General features: G+C 40.1%; 1 protein-coding gene across 12 annotated transcripts in view; it reads left to right on the plus strand.

Annotated features, from left to right (window-relative positions):
* Positions 1-18,773, plus strand: part of RC3H1 (ring finger and CCCH-type domains 1) — a 73,385-nt gene that overhangs the window by 45,292 nt on the left and 9,320 nt on the right. For 3 of the 12 annotated variants that reach the window (XM_053950192.1, XM_053950191.1, XM_053950194.1), the window contains exons 13-20: positions 623-754; positions 1,315-1,485; positions 4,284-4,494; positions 5,895-5,985; positions 6,106-6,241; positions 8,164-8,334; positions 8,923-9,038; positions 10,014-17,861. In XM_053950192.1, coding sequence (XP_053806167.1) covers positions 623-754; positions 1,315-1,485; positions 4,284-4,494; positions 5,895-5,985; positions 6,106-6,241; positions 8,164-8,334; positions 8,923-9,038; positions 10,014-10,167 — 1,182 coding nt within the window. In that variant the 3' untranslated portion in view covers positions 10,168-17,861. Of the gene's footprint in view, positions 1-622; positions 755-1,314; positions 1,486-4,283; positions 4,495-5,894; positions 5,986-6,105; positions 6,242-8,163; positions 8,335-8,922; positions 9,039-10,013; positions 17,862-18,773 lie in introns of those variants that run through there. The other 9 variants (XM_053950195.1, XM_053950198.1, XM_053950199.1 and 6 more) reach the window with 9 other exon arrangements.

An 18,773-nucleotide genomic window follows, 5' to 3' on the forward strand; every position in this document is an offset into this window, starting at 1 on the left:
GATAAGAGAATTAAAACTTCTGCTCTTCTGAATTTTTTCTAGTTAGATAGTTAACTGCAGGGTCTTCCTGTTGTAAGCTTACAAATTTGTTTTGATAACTCACCAGCTGGAATTGAGTTCTGTAGAATAGTTGGACTTTGATCATTCAGATTAAAGGCTCTGAATCCTATTGCTGAGTACAGGAAGTGTTTTTAACATAACTTACAGATTTATCAGTTTGAGTGTGCCATGTTTAATTCTATTGCAAAGCGAATAATAAATGTGACTAGTGACCTATAGAGTTGTATCAATTCACCCTACACGACTGTAATGGGAACTTGCCATGCTGAACATGTGCCAGCAGGAACTTTGCCAAGTTGTAACACATGCGTGTTTGTGGGGTGTCTTGACCTAACACTGGCCAGTGTAGGAACATGTATGTCCTATATGAAAGTTAACAGGTAGACTTTAACAAAAGTGATCATTACTTGTAACTTCAGTGATTCTGTGTATCCTCTGTATTTCCCTCTCCTTGCAGTATATAGCTGCCTTATTTTGTTCAGGTAAACAGCACTTAGAAAATTATTCATTTTATACTTTAATGCTTCAGGATCTCTGAAACATTTTCCTGTCTTCATTTCAGCCTCATCCCAGCCTGGATGAACTTCACCGACGAAGGAAAGAGATCATGGCTCAGCTGGAAGAGAGGAAGGTGATTTCTCCACCTCCTTTTGCACCATCACCAACCTTGCCTCATCCTTTTCACTCAGAGGAGGTAAGCATATTTTGACGAAACATGAGATACTGGCATGTTTAGAAAATACTTGGGTCTTGCTGGTAGGTGTAGACAAGAAGAAAATCAGAACAATACAGCACTGGCAAGTGTTGGGGAATGTAGATTTCGTGCCTAGGTGGGAAGCCCTTGTAGTACAGTCTCCAGTATTTCAGCTGGCTGTTGATCTGCCACTGGTCCTAAGCTCTGCTTTCAGTGCAGCCAAGAAAATTAATTTAGAGCCATTACTAACTGAAGTAATCGCTCTTCACAGTTACTAGACTTTACTCCCGACATATTTAGAATGAAGTGGCAGGTTGATAGAGATTTTTTTTTTTTAACCAGTGTCAAAATATCACCTTGAAACTGGCCAAGTGAACAGTCAGCACTGGGAGCATAGCCAGGGGCTCAGAATTTCACGCACCTCATGCCTTCTCTGGCCCAGTTCCAGAGGGTGATGTATCTGATAAAAAATAATCCTGGTGATGTTTCTCAAATTCACTACTGTTGAAGTGAACAGGGATGGCTGTGAAACTGCTTCTTCCCTTCACTTACAGAACCAGATTTTTGTTTTTGTACAGTACTTGGATGAAGACCTGAAGGTAGCTGGGAAATACAAAGGAAATGACTACAGCCAGTACTCTCCCTGGTCCTGTGACACCATCGGCTCCTACATTGGAACCAAAGATGCAAAACCCAAAGATGTTGTGGCAGCAAGGAGTGTGGAGATGGCGGTATGCAGGGATAAGGGCAAAACAGAAGAAGAGTGGATATTTCTGTGGGGTGGGAAGGGCTTTGATTTGCTTTCCACAATGATCACTGTTTTTATTTAAGCTTAGAAGTGCATTGCAGTCAGAGAAAGCACTTGCAAGTGTGTGAAGCACTTAGTTTTCAAAGTTATGAACAGTCCTACCATTGTGTAGCTGGTACAAAATTCTGCGTATAGTTGCAGGATAACCACTCTGCTCTGAAGCCATAAATAGCCAGAATATTGTGCAAGGATTATTCTTTGCACTTACTTGAAATGCAAAAATTATTCTGTCCTGGCAGCTTGTTAATTAAGCATGTCCATGTGTTGCTGCCTGTACTTCTTTCTGTCAGAGAAAGATGGTTAACTTAACTTTAGGCAATTAATTCCTTTTAAGGTGGCTGTTATTGCTGTTAAGGGTGTTACTAGTTTTTACTTGAAAGATTGTGATTTTTGGCCGCAAGAGTACCCAAAACTTGCATGAAGTTTTTGAGAAAAGCACAGTCAAAACTTTGCACTAGGCTGTTTCTTCTTGAAAGCAATTTCTAGCTCTGTGCTACACTTATTCAGCCCTTCACTGAACTTTGGGAGGTGGGCTGTGATCTTGTTTTGTGCTGCTCCAGTTTTTGCTAGGTCAGTGTTGCAAAACGAAGGGGCTGCTTGGGTGTTACTATTAGGAGTCATGAATGGAGAGGAAAATAAAGAGTCCTACATACCACCACTATTCAGTTTCTTCCTAACACTCAGGCATCACTCAACATGAGGTCAACATGAGGAGTAGGCTGGTAGCCCATGCACATAGCAAGTCATTCAAGCTCTTCAAGAGAAAAAGACTGTTTAATCTGAGGAACTATTTTACAGAGATTTATCTATTCTCCTTCACCCCCCCCCGCTCTGCAAAAGGATTTATTGACTTGTTTTTGTATTGTTGGAGTCATGGTGACCTTTCTTTGGCCCGTAAGAGGTAGAGGGGAACATCTCTAATCAGAATTCATTCTTCTGTGGTCAGATGCTCACCTGTTGCAACCACTTAATTAAATCGAGATTTTTTTGGTTCAGCTTCTCCTCAAAAAGGCTCCCTTTTCCCCCTCTGCCCCATTGGAATTAAAATTGTTTTTCTTCTGTCTGCTGAATTGCTTTCTTCTTAAAACCTTGAAGCCACTGTTGGAAATGGACCCAAAAAGGAGGCTTTCTCCTGAAAAAATCAGAACAAAAATTGCATTTCATCTGCAGCTTGAGCCTTTTTACCTGTCCACTTGCTCTCAGTCCTACACAGTGTGGTTGCCTGGAGTTACCACACTGCCACGTTTGACCTGAGGAGGTACTGAGACTACTTGGAATCAGCTTATTGCTGTCTAAGTGGCAGCACCTAGGAGTGATAAACAGCTCTTGACTTTCATCCCTGCTGCTAGAAAACTCTGTAAAAAACCTGCAATTCAATTACAAGAAGTAATAAGGTTCTGGAGAAGTAAGCCCCTTTTTCAAGGCTAAACAAAGTATTCTTCTGCCTCAGAGCTTATTTTCAAATAAGCAAAATGGGATCTCTACTGCTTTTCAGTTTTTGTCTCCTCACAGGAAAAAATTATCAAGAGACCTTTACTGAATTAATTGTTCAGTGATTATTTTTTTTAATCATTCATAAGAGATTCCTTTTTTGAAGGACAGGAGTAGTATCATCTGAGTGCATAATACTGAATATTCTGCAGATGATATGCAGCTTTACTGAGTAAATAGAAGTATATTAAAATTAGTACTAGCATCCTATGGCCTGGAGATATATTTTTTTCCAGAATTCCAAAGTATATTTTCCCTAATGTTTCAGTTTCCAAGTATTACATTTCTTGAGTTTGGCTTCCAACTTAGTTGTTACTGCCATTTTCACCCCTTTATTCCTGCCTCAGATATGTTAACTGTTTTTAGCAATCCTTATCCCCACTGAAAGCTTGCAGAGTTTTATTTTATTATTGGACTATACCAAAGATTGTAGCCTTTAGACAATTTTCTTGGTGTAGTGGTCCCACTTACTTTGCTCTTTTTGTTCTACTGTGCACAGTTTTACTTCTTTAGCAAAGTCTTAACTTGATTTTGGCAATTCTTACCATGCTACATTTTCTGGTAGTCAACAGATAGCTTTCCTATTTAACTCAGCTGTTGGAGGAGAGAGTGAACACCTTCTCTCTTCATATGCTGACCCATTAAGGTGTTTGAGTCTGAAACTCGGTTAGAAACCAGGATGTTCCAAACAGTACTGCTGCTTAATGAAAAATGCCTGGTAAGATATACTAGACCTGTCCAAGTAAGTGTGGTACTGAAAAATTCCCATTCTGAGTCATTTGCAGGCTGTTAGGTTATACAATTCTTAGCACTGGGCTTCAGAGAAATTTCTTTTTGATTCTAGAAGGAATGTGTATTCTTCAGAGATGCCCACTGATCTCTTCTTTGAGTTTATATGAGGAGGAGGTTTTTTCCACCTTCTCTTCCCATTAGACTTGCTCTGTCGTAGTTTCCATTTGCTGCTGATCTCTTCTTCTGGATTTGATCATAATTAATTTTGCAAGTTTTTAACTGTGGTAGACCATTAAGGAGACCATTAAGGTAGACCATTAAGGAGACATCCCCTCTGACAATGGAGTTAGAAACTGAAAAATAGGAAAACTAGTTGAAAAGTGAAGGGAATAGAGAATACAAGAGAAACTAACTGCACCTACCAAATTGTTGTGAAAGGAATGTGATCCTGTTACTTTTGGAATGAGTTTTGGAGTGCCTTTTCCATGTCTTGTCCAGAATGTGGATAGTAAAACCATGCGTGAGCAGCGACTGGACATGCAGCGACGAGCGGCCGAGACGGGGGACGATGACCTCATTCCATTTGGAGACCGACCAACTGTGTCGAGATTTGGGGCCATCTCCCGTACTTCCAAAGCCATGTACCAGAGCTCTGGGCCCATGCAGGCCATGGCGGTTCAGGGAGCTGCCACCAAATCCATCATTTCAGGTATGATCTGTGCTCTTGGATTTTGCTGGCTGTTGCTATTTTCTTTACTGCTATAGTGTTGTACAGGTTGAAGACAAGCCCTGTAAACTTGTATCTTGTCTTAGAAATATGGAGTGTGTTAATGTCACTTAAAATAACTTCAGGTAGGGTTATACTGAGAAGACTGAATTCAGAACAAGTTTGCCACAGCTTTCTGAGATCACTTGGTCTGGACAAGAGGAGACTGAGGGCAGACCCCATAGCAGTCTACAGCTTCTTCCTGAGGGGATGCAGAAGGGCAGGCCCTGATTTCTCTCTAGTGACCAGTGATAGGACTGGAGCTGTGTCAGGGGAGGGTTAGGTTGGATATCAGGAAAAGATTCTTCCCTCAGAGGGTGGTGGAGCACTGAACAGGGACTAGTCAGCGCCCCAGGACTGCCAGAGATCCAGAAGTGTTTGGACAGTACTCTCGGGTACAGGGTGGGATTGTTGGGGTGTTTGTGGAGAGCCAGGAGTTGGACTCCATGGTCCTTACCTGTCTCTTCCAACTTGGAATGTCCAATGATTCCATGACATGCTTGTGCATACATAGTGTATTTGTTAGTGATACGTTGTTGCTGTTTGGAAGAAGTTACTTTGTTCTGCCAGTCCCTCTGATATGAAGCTTGTTTTAAATCTGTAGCAGCAGAATCCAGAAGCTTAGCACTTTCCCAAATACATAATGCAAAACCATCTTGATGAAGTATTGTACTGCTGCTCTCCTGCTTTAAGCTTAATGCAGCCATTGTCTCATGTACTGTTAGGCAAAGTAAGAAAGTAGGAGTAGTTCATTTCCAACACATCTATTTTCTAATCACATGTATAATATGGCCTCCTGTCTTACTCCAAAAATTGTCTCTTTCTTGAGGTGCACTGAATAACCTTAAGAAAACATCTAACAATTATATTCCCCCAAACTTGCTTCTAGCTTTTTCAGGCAGTAATTTTTTAGACTTTATTACAGGTAGAACTCTGACTTCCCTGAAAACTTAATCTTTAAACTGTAGTTACCAAAGTATGTCAGAATTATTAATGAACTCCTGAGTTTTTAGGAACTTCAGTAGTAAAAATAACTGTAATCATCATGTCTGTAAGTTTTGTTCTGTGTTTGCTCATCTGCCTGAGTATCTGAAGTCCTTCACAATCTCAGACTCTGGAAGGCTGTCACAGACTGTTAGACATACAGGAAGAGTCATGTATTAGGCATGTGAGACTGGTCACAGAGAGCGTTTCTGTGTTCATTTAATCAGAAGAAATGTTCAGCTTCTCATCATTAGAGGGCTGGCCTTTCTTCTTCTTCTCTGTCTAGTTCTGTGTCGGCTGAACAACTGAAAGGGTGATTTTGTAGTAATGCAACGTGGTTTTCTTCTGTTCCCTGGTAGACTACAGTCCTTACGAAACCCACGGTGGCTGGGGAGGCTCTCCATATTCTCCTCATCAAAATATACCTTCTCAGGGACGTTTCAGTGACAGGTAGGATTGCTTTATTTTTGCTTTTTCTTTGCCTACTTCTAAGTTTTCTTTTATCTATTTTTTTCTGTGCCAGTTGAGTAAAGATTTTTTTTGAAATCTCCTTATTGTCCAATCCCAAAGGGAGAGGCTGTCCATGTCAGATGTGGCTGGTCATGGGAAGCAGTTGCCTTCAGCTGAACGAGAGCAGCAGCTGCGCATGGAACTGCAGCAAGTTGACCATCAGATCAGCCAGCAGACCCAAATGCGGGGACTGGAGGTTGGTACCAGCATTTGGAGCAGCACTGGGGGGTGGTATGGAGAGGGAAGAGTCTGGTAAAGCTTTTCAGGGGCTGACCTTTGTAGTGACACTCAGTAACAATACTTAATCCTGTGATGGCAGTCATCAGGGCTGTGGTGCAAGTTCCAGCCTTTCTGCCTAGCAGCAGAAACTTCCCTGCACTCCACATGCACATCAACACTATATTTGAATCTGCAGTCTGTACTCAGTCTTGTTTGCTGTCATTCTCTTTCTCACTCCCCCTCTGTTCAGCTCTACTCAGAGGCAAACTTGGGGTGTAGGAGCCTGTTCTTCTTGACTTTATTGCTGTTGGAAGTGTCTGATTTTATGTACAGAAAGCCATGAGCTTCATCTGTTTCATGTTTAGCTTTGTGTTTGTACCTGTTTCTTCCTAAATAGCACAAACCACAAGAGTCAAGAAAGTAAATATGTAATATATTTAGCTTGAAAAATTAAGGCTTAATATTTTATGGCTCTTGGCTCTTCACTTAGAAGAAAGGTAGTTGTAGCATAAGGAAAGATGAGTGTGTGTTTGTAAAAGAATAAATGAGCTGAAATATTTTGATTTTGTGAGACAAGAGTAATGTCAAGCCATAATGAATGAATAATTTTAGAAAGCCTTAGTTACTTTTTTCCTCTTAGGAAAAACCAGTAAATATCTACCAGAAAACTGTTCTAGGTACCTCAGCAACTATTTGTGTTAACATTTTCCCGGAAGAAATTGCTGTAAGTAGTGGATAGCAGCTTCTGCTGAAGCTATGGTTAGTTAAGAACACATGTAACAGAGGAGGGTTATTGCAGATTAGTTTAAGAGCTCACAATTAAGTCACAGCAGTAGGTGCAGTAATATGCATTTGTTAGTTACCTGAAACATAGCTTATGTTCTTGTACTCTTGTTTGGGAATGAGAGGAGAAAATGTTTTCAATCTTGCATGTCTGCATTTGCCATAATACAAGAGTACTGGAAAGTTGCAAAACCTGTAAGTGGCCTCCTGCTCATCACTGTTGTGATTGTGTCAGTGTTTAATCATACAGAGTTGAATGTTGAGCCTTGATTTTGCCATAATATGAATTTTGCAGAATTAGTTATTTTGCTTAAGAACAGCTTTCAGTTTATCTCTTATGTTTAAAGCTGATGTAGATACTGGAAATCAAGGAGTCTTCATTGGTTTACCTATTACATGGTTGCAGCAATCAATTCAGCCAGAGCATAAAGAACTAGATAATTTTGCTTTTGCATTGTTTGAGCATTTCTACTTAAAGCCCAACCAAATGCTGGGTTGTGTGGAGTACAAGATGATATATTCAAATGCAGAGCACACACTTGCAGAATTGATTTACAAGTGTTAGCAGATTTTTAGAATGGCTGACATGCTTTTAGTAACTTGCAGCTTGTGAATGACCATAGTCACTTGCCCCTCTCTGTTCCTCTGTTTCCTAATGTGGGTCAGTAGAGACCTACATATTGACAACTACATCTCTCAAGATGATGTCATAATATTTCTGGCTCTGCTGTAGAATTAGATAAATTCCACTGCTGTAAATAAAGCAGCAGACTTGCTTATCTGCAGTTCTCTTTTGTTGAACATAGACCTCAGAAGAGAGTAGTTTTTGTTCATGGGCTTAGTCTTAGTTTTGAGAAGGGAGTGACACATGAAAAAAACACATGCAGATTTATGACAACAAGAGGTGTTTAACACTGCTTGTTTAAAAATTATAATACTTGTCCATGTCTACAGAAACATGTTGAAATTTGCATTGGAAGTGATTTCAATTGGGACATTGTGAACTGTGGCCTTGGTTTTGTAAATGAGCAATACTCTGGAATTATGGCATTAGAGCTTCCTGTGCTTGGTGTGTTGGGTGCTCAGTTGTGTATGTGCTTGGCTTTATGCATTTAGGCTGTTAGTAACAGGCTGCTGTTGCAGAGAGAGGCGACTACCCTGGCAGGCCAACCACAGCCCCCACCCCCACCTCCCAAGTGGCCTGGGATGATCTCAAGTGAACAGCTGAGCTTGGAGCTACACCAGGTGGAAAGGGAAATTGGGAAGAGAACCCGTGAGCTGAGCATGGTGAGTGCTGGGGGGATGGGAGGCAGAGAGACGCAGTGGAGAGCCGTGTACCTGGCTGCAGCCCTTTCATCCTGGCAGAAAGGCTCCCTATTGGATGCTCACAGCTAGAGTCATCCATCTTCCTCTTTACCTCTAGTCTTCAAAACCTCCTGAGGAATTTCTGGAGTCTTCTTCATTAAGAAGTTTTAATGTAGCCTTTTTAAATGTTGTTAATTTGTCACCATTTGAAATAAGCATGGTGTTGACTTTGATGGAAGCCAAATTGTCTCCAAGGTCACTGTGCCATGAGCTCTATAAAATGCTTTAACATAGGAAACATTGTCTGCAGGTACAGGCTAGTGTTCAGAAGTCCGTGTGCTGTTACAGTCTGTGGCCTTTGCTTGTTGCTACAAGGATCATCCCTTCCTTTTTGGGAAATACTGTGTCCTGAGAGGATGAGCATATCTAAGTCTGTTTTTGTCTCATGGCTTTTGTGGGTTAAACTGTGTGACTGCAATTTACAGGCCTTCTTCATCGTCCCTAAAGAATGAAATCTCAAATTCTTTCAACACATCCTTAAATAATTTTTCATCTGTCCTTTCTTTAAAGGAGAGCCAGTCTTCACTGGATATGAAAAACAAGCTGGGCACCACTAAACAGACAGAAAATGGACAATTAGAACCACAAAACAAGGTTCCAGCTGAGGACCTTACACTGACATTCAGGTAACACGGGCCTTCAACCTGTCTTTGTGTAATAGGAGACTGACTTCTTCAGGGCCACTCTCCTGTTAAATAAATACCCTTGCCTCACATCAGCTATGATGAGGAAGTATCTACTAGGCAAAGAGAATACAAATCAAGTTTTTATAGTGCAGGTATGAATTAAGGACCTCTCTAGCTGTGGAGTAGGTGAGTGGAATAAGACTATATAAATTAATGCAACAGAAGACTTGCAGAGAGGAATCCATCTCAGTATTGGATGATTAGTAGGGAGAAGCAGGAGTTATGCAGCCACCACAAAATAAATCCTTATCTGCTGTTTTGGTTTCAAATAAAAGAAATCTCCCAAATGTGAAAGGTATTCCATCCTGCTAAGATTTGTGATGTGCATGTTGTCTAGGAAGGCAGACACTTTGAAACTAAGTTCACTTTCAGTTGTCAGTAGTGGACTTTTATCTGTGTAGATGCTGGGGTTGATTTCAGTTCACATTTAATAGACAGTTGGAATAAGATGTTGGCTGGGAATGCTGGAAGTCTCTACAGCAAGTATTTTCAAACAGCCACAAGCATCTATGTGTATTCAGCCAGCACTTAACAAAGAAGCTTGGATGCTTACATAACTTCATGTAAGCAGTTTGGAATATTAATATTTATTCAGAATGTGCATTTTCTGAATAAATACACTATTGCTGATGAAGTTTGTGCCTTCTTTTTATAACCAGTTCTGTGGTTTTGTGCTGCACCATCAGATTGGCACCTCCAGAGCAGGAACTAATTTTTCCATATGGTGCTGTGAGCGTAATGAAATCAAAACAACTGTTTATATTTTTAAAATTAGGGCAAAAAAAAGACATTATTTTAAGTAAGTTAAATATTCTAGAATGGGTACGCTGAAGTCCTCTTACTTAAAAATAAAAGAAAAATCTCAGTAATTGCTTCTTTTCACTCACTTCCCCTTTCTCCTGCACTTCCCTTCAGCAGTGATGTTCCGAACGGATCAGCTTTGACCCAAGAGAACATTGGCCTCCTGTCAAACAATATGGCATCTCTCAGCCTGTCAGAGGACCCCGAGGGAGGAGGAGATGGCCATGACTCCCAGAGAGCGGGAGTGACACCCACATCTGCTCCATGAAGCGAGGCCAGCACACCCTGGAGTTCCTTCTGCTGGGGTGTCAGCAGCTTCCAGCTTGTGTTTTTTTCCAGGGATGATTGGATAAACCCAGGAGCAGCAGTAGTAGCAGAGCAGCAGGTCCAGAGGCAATGTGCACAAACACAACTACTAGAAACAAATCCTGCACATAGTTCACATTAACGCATTTTTTAATTAAAAAAAATGAAAATTAGCAGTATCTGCAAGCAATTCAAATTAAATTTGTTTTTGTTCTGTGAATGAACTTTATTTTAATAACTTTGGACGCCTTGAATCCCAGGGCTTAAAAAAAAAGATATTATATATATATACTCTGTTTGATTAATTGTATGATCTTAATGAAGTAGGTTTTCTTTTATTTTGGTATTATTACATACCCAGTGCATAATTCCTTATTACCTTACTAAAACTATTTGGCCACTTCCTTGTATGGTTTAAGGGTAAACAAGGAATGAGGGTTGGAGAGTAGCCGTGAATTGCAGTGTCAAAAGATGTGCAGCAAACTTCATGCTTAAGGCACTTCATCCCGTTGTGGCCAGGAACTTAACCTGAGCTTCTTGCTTAAATTGCTGAATTTAAACTACAAAGGACAGAGTCTTTGCAGAGGTGTGGTCCTTTTTAAAGGCTGGCATTATTTAAGGTCTGTGTATGTTAGAATCTGACACCTGAGTATCAACCTGCAGTTTGTCATGGCTGCAGTGAATCCACCCTGGATTCCTGTTTCATGGGGGAAGAATTGCACCAAAGTAACCACTGAAGGTGCACCACAGGTCTTGCCAGAAGTATTGAGAAGCAAATTTTGCCTGATAGATCTAATATTTCTCCAAATAGATGCTTTGTGGGCATAAGCCAGAGAAGCCATAAGTGTCTTGTGATTTTTTTTTTTTTTAGATTAAAGATTTTGTTCTTGCTGCACATTTTTTTACTTTTTTGGCATACACTGAGGTAAGATCCTGGATATGAAGACCTCTTGAGGATGATTTTTCAAGTGCTGCTCCCTCTCTACCTTCTTGGCCTGTCCTCATTTTTTCTTTCTGGGTTAGACTACTAAGTGGGAAAGCACTGGTTATGTAATAAATTACTGCATTGCTTTGGTTGGGTAAAGCAAGAGTTAATAAATTTTCTTGGGTTTTAGTTTTTTTTCCTTAACCTTAACTCCTGCTGAGGTTATAGCAACCTTGGGCTAAGCTTTGCATTCATCATACTGTTAAATAAAACAACAGGGGGGTGGGAGGGGATACAGTCTCACTATTGCCTACCAGTAGGAGAGTCCAAACAGAAGACTCTTTTGAGTAGCAATTATTTAATTTGCCCAGTCAAGGCACCGCGTTTATATACTATTTCACATTGAATTTGATTATGCCCTACAGACCTGGCTGGTCAAGGATTTGATACACATATTGGCTTGGGATTCGAGCTTTCTTTTTTATTTAAATAAAAATTTATATATAAATATATATATACATATATACATAGTTATATCTGTATATATATTGGGTATGTTTTAAGAATTTTTTCGCATGAGCGCAGCTGTTGTGATCAAATGTCTGGGAGGTAGAAGCACTGAATGAAAATAAAAGCATTTTTCAGCACACCCCCCCACACTTTCCATGTGTCTTAACACAGGTTTATTTCACTCTTAGTTGAACTTTGGCCTCTTTATTGCCTAGAGTAGTTTAAAGCTTGCTTTTTTTCTAATGCCTCTTTTAACTTTTGGCAAAGAATTAACCTTGCACTGAAACAGCTTCATCTCCCCTTGCCCCTATCCATCTTTATCTCCTACTTGAAGCCAAGCATTCCAGCCACTCCCCTTGGAGCTGAGCAGAACTGGGGTGATGCAGCTAGGAGCCCATCAGGTCTGTTCCTCCCTTCTCGGCTCTGGGCATGAGGAGAATGAAGGTCTTTTCCTGGCTGCCTGCTTCCAAGTCACCTGACACAGGCCCTGGGCCCCCTCATCCTTCAGTGCAGAGCACCACCCTCAGGTCAGCCTTCTCCTTGATTTTAATTAGTTTGCTCCTTCCTGCTGTGTCTTTATTAACACAGGGAGCTCATCTTAGTCAAGATAATTAGTGCAATATTCTAATCTAGGAGGACAAGCCCAGAATGTGCCTTTTTTTGACTGTAGTAATTGTGGATGTAAAATTAATTTTCAAAGATGGTTATGATAGGTTGGACACTACAGATTCATTTGTAATACTAGGAAGAAGATCTAGAGGGGCAAAAACCTCTTTACCTTTTATTTCCTAGTTCCCTTACCAGGTTAGGGATTATTCTTTTCTCCACATTTTCTCCTGGAATTCTTCAGTAAGCACTATTTTGATTGCTGGCCTACATATGATGAATGCTTCCAAAATCTGTGGATTAGAAGGGAGACCTTACTGGGTTTTTTTTTTTTCTCCTTCATCCAGCTCTCTGTGCTGTACTTTGTGCATAATGTCCTTGTTGTGATCAATGTCCAGGTGAATGCCCTGTTTGCCCAAAATTATAGTTTGGCTTGTTAAATAGTTTGTTTAGTATCTACTAACAGTATTGATTTTTGACTTTGTTTCGTCCCCTCTTCCTCTTTTTCTGCTTTTTTTGCAGAAGTTGAGTTGATTAAACAAATAAAACAGCAAAATGCAGTGCATGCTCTTAATTTTTTTCTGGAAACTGCACCTAAAAATGTTCCAGTTTTGTGGAAAAACTGGGAGACCCTGGGGGACAGATAGCTCTGTATGTAGTGGCAGTATTGATGTTTACAGCTAACAAGCATGAAGATGTCTGGAGTGACCCTGTGTCTTGCTACACTCACTCCTGTAGCTCATCATTGTCCCAGTCGTACAGGAATTCTGGCCACCTCAGTGAAATTTGTCTTGGCTACCAAGTGGTTTAGTTCCTTCTATTGGACAGGAAGAAGCAGTATTGCCATGGTGTCAGGGCACTGCTGCATCCTTTGGTAGGTAGGTTAAATTTTCTGCTGCACCAGACAACTCCTGGTATCTGTGTTTCAGCCAGATGGGCAGCATGGACAAACCTTCAGAATAGGAAGCTTCAAGTGGTAGGTTAAGCTTCAGTGTGTCAGTGATTCAGTCAGTATATAGATGATGTCTGTTTATTCTGTGGTGTTATTTCCCTCCTTCTGTCAACATCTCATCAGTCTGTCCTGTGACCTAGTTCTTTTTTCTTAATAAGAGAAGTTTAAACTTTTTCTTCTGCCCTTCTTGCATGCTGTCCTGTTTCAGAGTAGGACTTTTTTTCTGTAGATCAGAGCACCTTTCCAGCTAGCAGCACTTTTATCCCTGTTCTTCTCAAGTTCTTCTCTGTGCAGTCTTTTCTGAGCTGTCTCTCCCCTTTTTGTGTCTTTTTCTCCTGTGGCTTGCCCATCCACCCTCCCTGATTGTGTAACAGTGACAGCTTGCTGCCTCAAAACAGAGCATTCAAATGAATTCGCTTAGCCAATAACTTCTGTGAAGTTGCCTTTTCTAATGGTGTTATTACTCAGTGATGCACAAATGTGATATTGCCCCTACTGGTAGGCAAACAGGGGATCTGTATAAACATGGTAAACTGCTGTTTTTCTTTAAAGGAGAGCCAAAGACTTGTGCTTTACAATTTTTCCCCTGGTGTAGCCATTTTGATTGTCAGACATTTGTGTGGGGTATTGTGAGTTGACTGTATTATCCTAATAACAATTTCCAGAAGTAAATGATTGTCAAGCCTTGCCCATGCATTGAATTGTGGAAAATCATTCCATTTGGTCATACAGTTTGCAATGTACTGAGGTGTATCTGGGGTGTTGTGATGTGTTTTCAGTCTCTCATGCACTCTCTCAGCTGATTGAATGGCTCATTTAGAGAGGGAGAAGGAAAATAGAAATGTTATAATCCAAGAAGCCTTGTTTTTAAGTGTTTCTAAATTGAATACTGATTGAAAATTTCTTCAGTTACAGTAAAAGATACATCTCTGTTACAAATGTGACTGACTTTTAAGTCCACTGGGACCGAAAAGATTTGTGAAACACTAGCATTGCATTAAATTAGATGTGGAAGAACCAAACTTGTGATGGTATTGTCTCTTGACAGCATGGACTGAGTAAGGTGGGGCAAATTTTGTATTAGAATTGGCCAGGAGTGAGGCTTTTATTGATAATACAAGAAAGTTGCTGGCATTTCCCTTCCTTGAGCTGCTCAAGCTCTCACAGACTTGTTACTAAAGTTTTTAAATTCAAAGAGAAATCTCTTCAAGTCCAAGTAGCATAAACCCTCATTTCCACTGCCAGTTATAATTTTGGATTATAACAAAGCAGACTTACAGGATAGTTATCTGTAAGACCCCCAGTATAAAGTTTCTTTCTTGGATTGGCACTTTCAGACCTGCTTTTATGATCCAAGAAATGCCATGCCAGTGTTCAGGAGGTTCAACAGTGGGGAGTGCCAGCCACCTTTTCTGCTCAAAATGGGAGAAAAGACCCAAACATATGCAGTGTGCAAGTTTTTGTGCTAGTCTGTGTGTTTGGAGAAGTGATTTTGGTCCTAGGATAGATAGAAGGAACACACAGCAGTGCTGCTGGGGCATGATTTTACCTTCATATTTAAATTTTGTCATCGTTCACTTTCCAAAACACAGCCTTCCATTCCTGCCTCCTGATGTTGCTGATTTAAAAACAACCCCAAAAAAGTTAGTGTGTCAGCAACTTAATTTCTTGTATCACTATAAATCAATTCCCCTGGGGGGAAAAAGAGAGAAGAGTTTTTGAGTTGCCTACATGGTAATGGAGTTATGAAGTGGAAAAACATCCACCTTGCTTAAGTGTAAACTGGATTTCTGAGGAAAATGAAGCAGCTCTTCTAAGCCACCTTTTGTGTACAGCTATGGTGCCAAGAGATGGGTGGTTGTTATACAGATCATTATGTAGCACAAATTGATTTGCTCTCAATTCAAATAGACTCTTATAATGTCAAAAACTTCATTGGGAATTTTCATTTCCATAGTGAACTGCTACCAACTGCATTATTTTTTGTTGGAATGTCAGGGGATGACAGAGACTAAAGTTAATTCTAGTTACACAACGTAAGAAAGGGATTTGGGGAAATGTTACTCCAGCAGTGTCCTTCTACATTTAACATGTGGCCTTTATTCTTCTGTAGGAAGAAGAATGTAACTGCTTAGTGTTGTCACTGTCTTCAGAGCACTTCTTGTGATGCAGGTTAGCAGAGAAAGGAGAACAAACTTCACATTTATTTTCTTTATAATTTTATTTCCTATTGGCAAGTGTGATGTTGTTCCATGGGAAGTGTGGCAAGCAAAGAGGCTGCAGCTTTTTCTGTAATTTCCCAAAATAAAGAGCGCATGGCAATGTGGAATTGTCTGCATCGGGAACGTCACAGTCATTTGATGCCTAAAATATGTGGCCATAATAATCAAAATTAGATTCCTGTAGCTTAGTAACATGAGTAATTAACTGATCTTTCCCAGGCAATCTGCAATTCCAGGGAGTTTGTGTATGATTTTTTGTGCTAATTGCAAGGTGTTCAGCAGTTGGGAGGGTTTAGGTGCCGAACTTCATCCAGCAAGGCAGCTTTCCTTGGATATACTTGTTGGATGTTTTCATATGCCAGGAAACTACTGTTTTGAAGACCTGCAAGTTTTAGGAAAACACAATTGTCCAATTTGAAAAATACAGTATTGGGAGAGACAGAAGCAACAGGTAGTGCAGTCTCTGGAAATAAAAAGCATTAGACATGATGGAATTACATGTGAAATGTGTATGGGGTAAATGTATCTGTAAGAGAAAAAAAATATTGTGGAGTATTTGATGCTCAAGAGATTATTTGCTTCTTCATAATGTTAAAAAGATTTCATTAATAGTTCTGTGGCAGACAGTACTCACAAGTCTTTGGCATCCAAACCAGATTGTATATCAGATGGATCCCACAACTGGATGTGTGCACTGACCTCTTTATTTGTAGCTTTTTAAAAATAAATTTGGCAGCAACCTTTAATAAATGCATGAAGCAACCTGAGAGGAAGGAGCAATCCCATTCACATCACAGCCGCTGCACAGCTCACAATTGGTACCATTCATCTGCAGCCTCTCATAAGTGAAGCTGATCAACATGGACAAAACTAATCACTTTTAGAGTTTCCCCTAATTTTAAGGAGTTCCCATTCACCCTTTAGCCTCTGCTTGCTGTGTCAGCAGCTTTCATGCTGAAAGGATCTTTCCTTGAAGTCAGCTTAGCAACTGTTCTGTAGCTTGGCTATTTTTCCCTGTTTTCTCTAACTGGTAGCATTGTGTTAAGCTCTTCCCCTCCTTGTATTTGTTGCTATGGGGAGGAAGAGGTGAAGCAAGACATGTGTGAGAGGAGGGAGGAAGAATTGTGGGATCTATATGACAGCTCCCACTTCTTTGAAATCACCTACTTCCAGTTGTGGGATTTCTTGATATATGATTTTTTTGTGGTTTTTGTAAGTCTAATTTTCTTTGATCTTGTTAGTTCCTTACAAGTCTCCCCGAGACATTCTGCAGTCATTATCACCTTTTTGGGTGGAGTTTATTTTATTTTTTGGGTTGTTTGTTTTGTTTTGTTTTTTAAATAACTTTTTAACATTGGTGCATATATGCTTGGGATAGAGCTCATGTAATTATCCAATCGTATTGATTGTATGTGATTGTGCCCTGCAGAGGTATATTTAACAAAAAATAAAATAAAGGATAGTCTAGGTAATAAAGGAGACCATGAAATTTGTTGAGTCAGGTTATGAACTATTTCTTAAATTTATTTAGGATCCTAGATAAGTGAAATTACATCTGCTGTTCTCATGATTCAATGCTAAACAAAATATCATTCTTTCTCTCCTTGTGTTTTTCCTTGCTTTTCTTCTCCTTCTGCTCTTTTCTTCCTTTCCTGTTTCTCTTTCCCATAAACAAAAATTCCTTCATGGGAGTGGCTGCCTCTGGGTTGATAATGTGGATATTTATTGTTTGTAACTATCGAAACAATAGGAGTAGACATGAAGTAGAATGTATGAGAAGAATTCCATAAATTGAATTATTTGCAAGTTCAGAGGAATTACGAAATTTTGTACATACAGGCCTGGTCATGGGGGAGATGTTCAGAGGTACATGGGGAATTGCTATGTCTTTTCCAGGAAAGGTTAGGTGCTTTGCTACCTCTTGGGAAAACTGAGATAACAAAAGGAGTAGAAGTTCTCTATATCCAACTGTGTCTTTACTCCTACAATACACTTTTTAGACTTGAAAGAAAAACCTTCTAGGTACTCTGCTGAAGTGGGAATGCATTGAAGGAGGCAAAAGGCAAGAGGATACAGAGATTTGAAAAATCAGTATTAGTCTTCTTTGTTTAATTCTCAGACCTGTAGAGCCAACAGTGTCACTTCTGTGTGAAAGAACGAGGGAGTGGAGACCTACTGTAAATGCATGGCAGTTACATAGAAAAAAAACATATGTTGAAATGCTATTTCTTCTTCCCTCTTTACCTTGCTTTTCTCCCTCTTTCTCCCTGACTCCACCTTGCACTCACAGAATGTCTGAGGGTCCTTTGAGTTGCAGATTAAACAAAGAAAAAAGTGGAAAAGTGATTCACTATTTGGTTTGTAAATAGATGGAAGTGTCTACAAGGTCTTACCTGCTTTTCTGTCAACATTTATATTAAGTGATAAATTAATGAAGAACACTTTGAAGTATCTCTTGTTTTCTGTCTGGGATGAATGTACATTCTTCTACATTTTGTGTGCGGTGTAAAACTGTTGGACCATCTGAGTAAGATTTTCATCAGCTCAAGGTGTGTGTGTTCTCTGCTGGGCTGCAGCATAAGAAATGCCAAATAGCAGAGAAGCCACATGTCTCCTGGCTTTGGTCTGCTCTCTTCTGACTTCACCTGTAAACAAAGTGGGTCCTTCACCTGTTCACCAGAGGTGAACAAGAAAAGATACTCAAAATAATCAGGGTTTTTTTTAATTGCTCAGAGTGTACATATTTTAAAAGCAAACCAGACCCTTCAGAGCAAAGAGCGAGCAGCATTTGTCTAACGTTGAGCCTGGTTTGGAACTTGCCTTAAAGTGAAAGTAAGTTTTGCTCCACAGTCGGCTTTGTGGTTTTTAGTCTTCTCCTTTCACACATTTTTGTGGTCTTTAACAAGTCATTGTCTGTAAATCTGAAACTGGATGAAGCTGCTGCTTCACTGAAAAACTGTTCCTTCTACTCCAGGGCAAGCACAGCCTTCTGCCCCTCGAGTTTGTGCATAATGTTCATTACTATTGTCTTAATATTCTTGAGCCTGGGCACCATGGATCAAGGTAAGGTGTGTTTTGCTGGGCTGAAGCCCATCGCTGCTCATTATTAGGCCCCCTCACACTTCCACACTTACTTGCTGGATGAGTCAAAGCATTCAGTTCCTATAAAGGAATTGTATTTAGTGGGAAATCCAGCAGAAAACTAAGTTTCAGTTGGTGATGGTTTCCTTACCCTTTCTCCCATTAGTCTGAGGAATCAGAATCCTCATGTAGTGACTCACTTCAGAAGGGAAAAAAGAGAGCTGGATTCCAACAGTGGCTGGCTTTCAAAAGGAAGATGTGGAGCACTGGAG

This window comes from Vidua chalybeata, chromosome 9 (genome assembly GCF_026979565.1).
Source record: "Vidua chalybeata isolate OUT-0048 chromosome 9, bVidCha1 merged haplotype, whole genome shotgun sequence".
NCBI classification, from domain to species: Eukaryota; Metazoa; Chordata; class Aves; order Passeriformes; family Viduidae; genus Vidua; species Vidua chalybeata.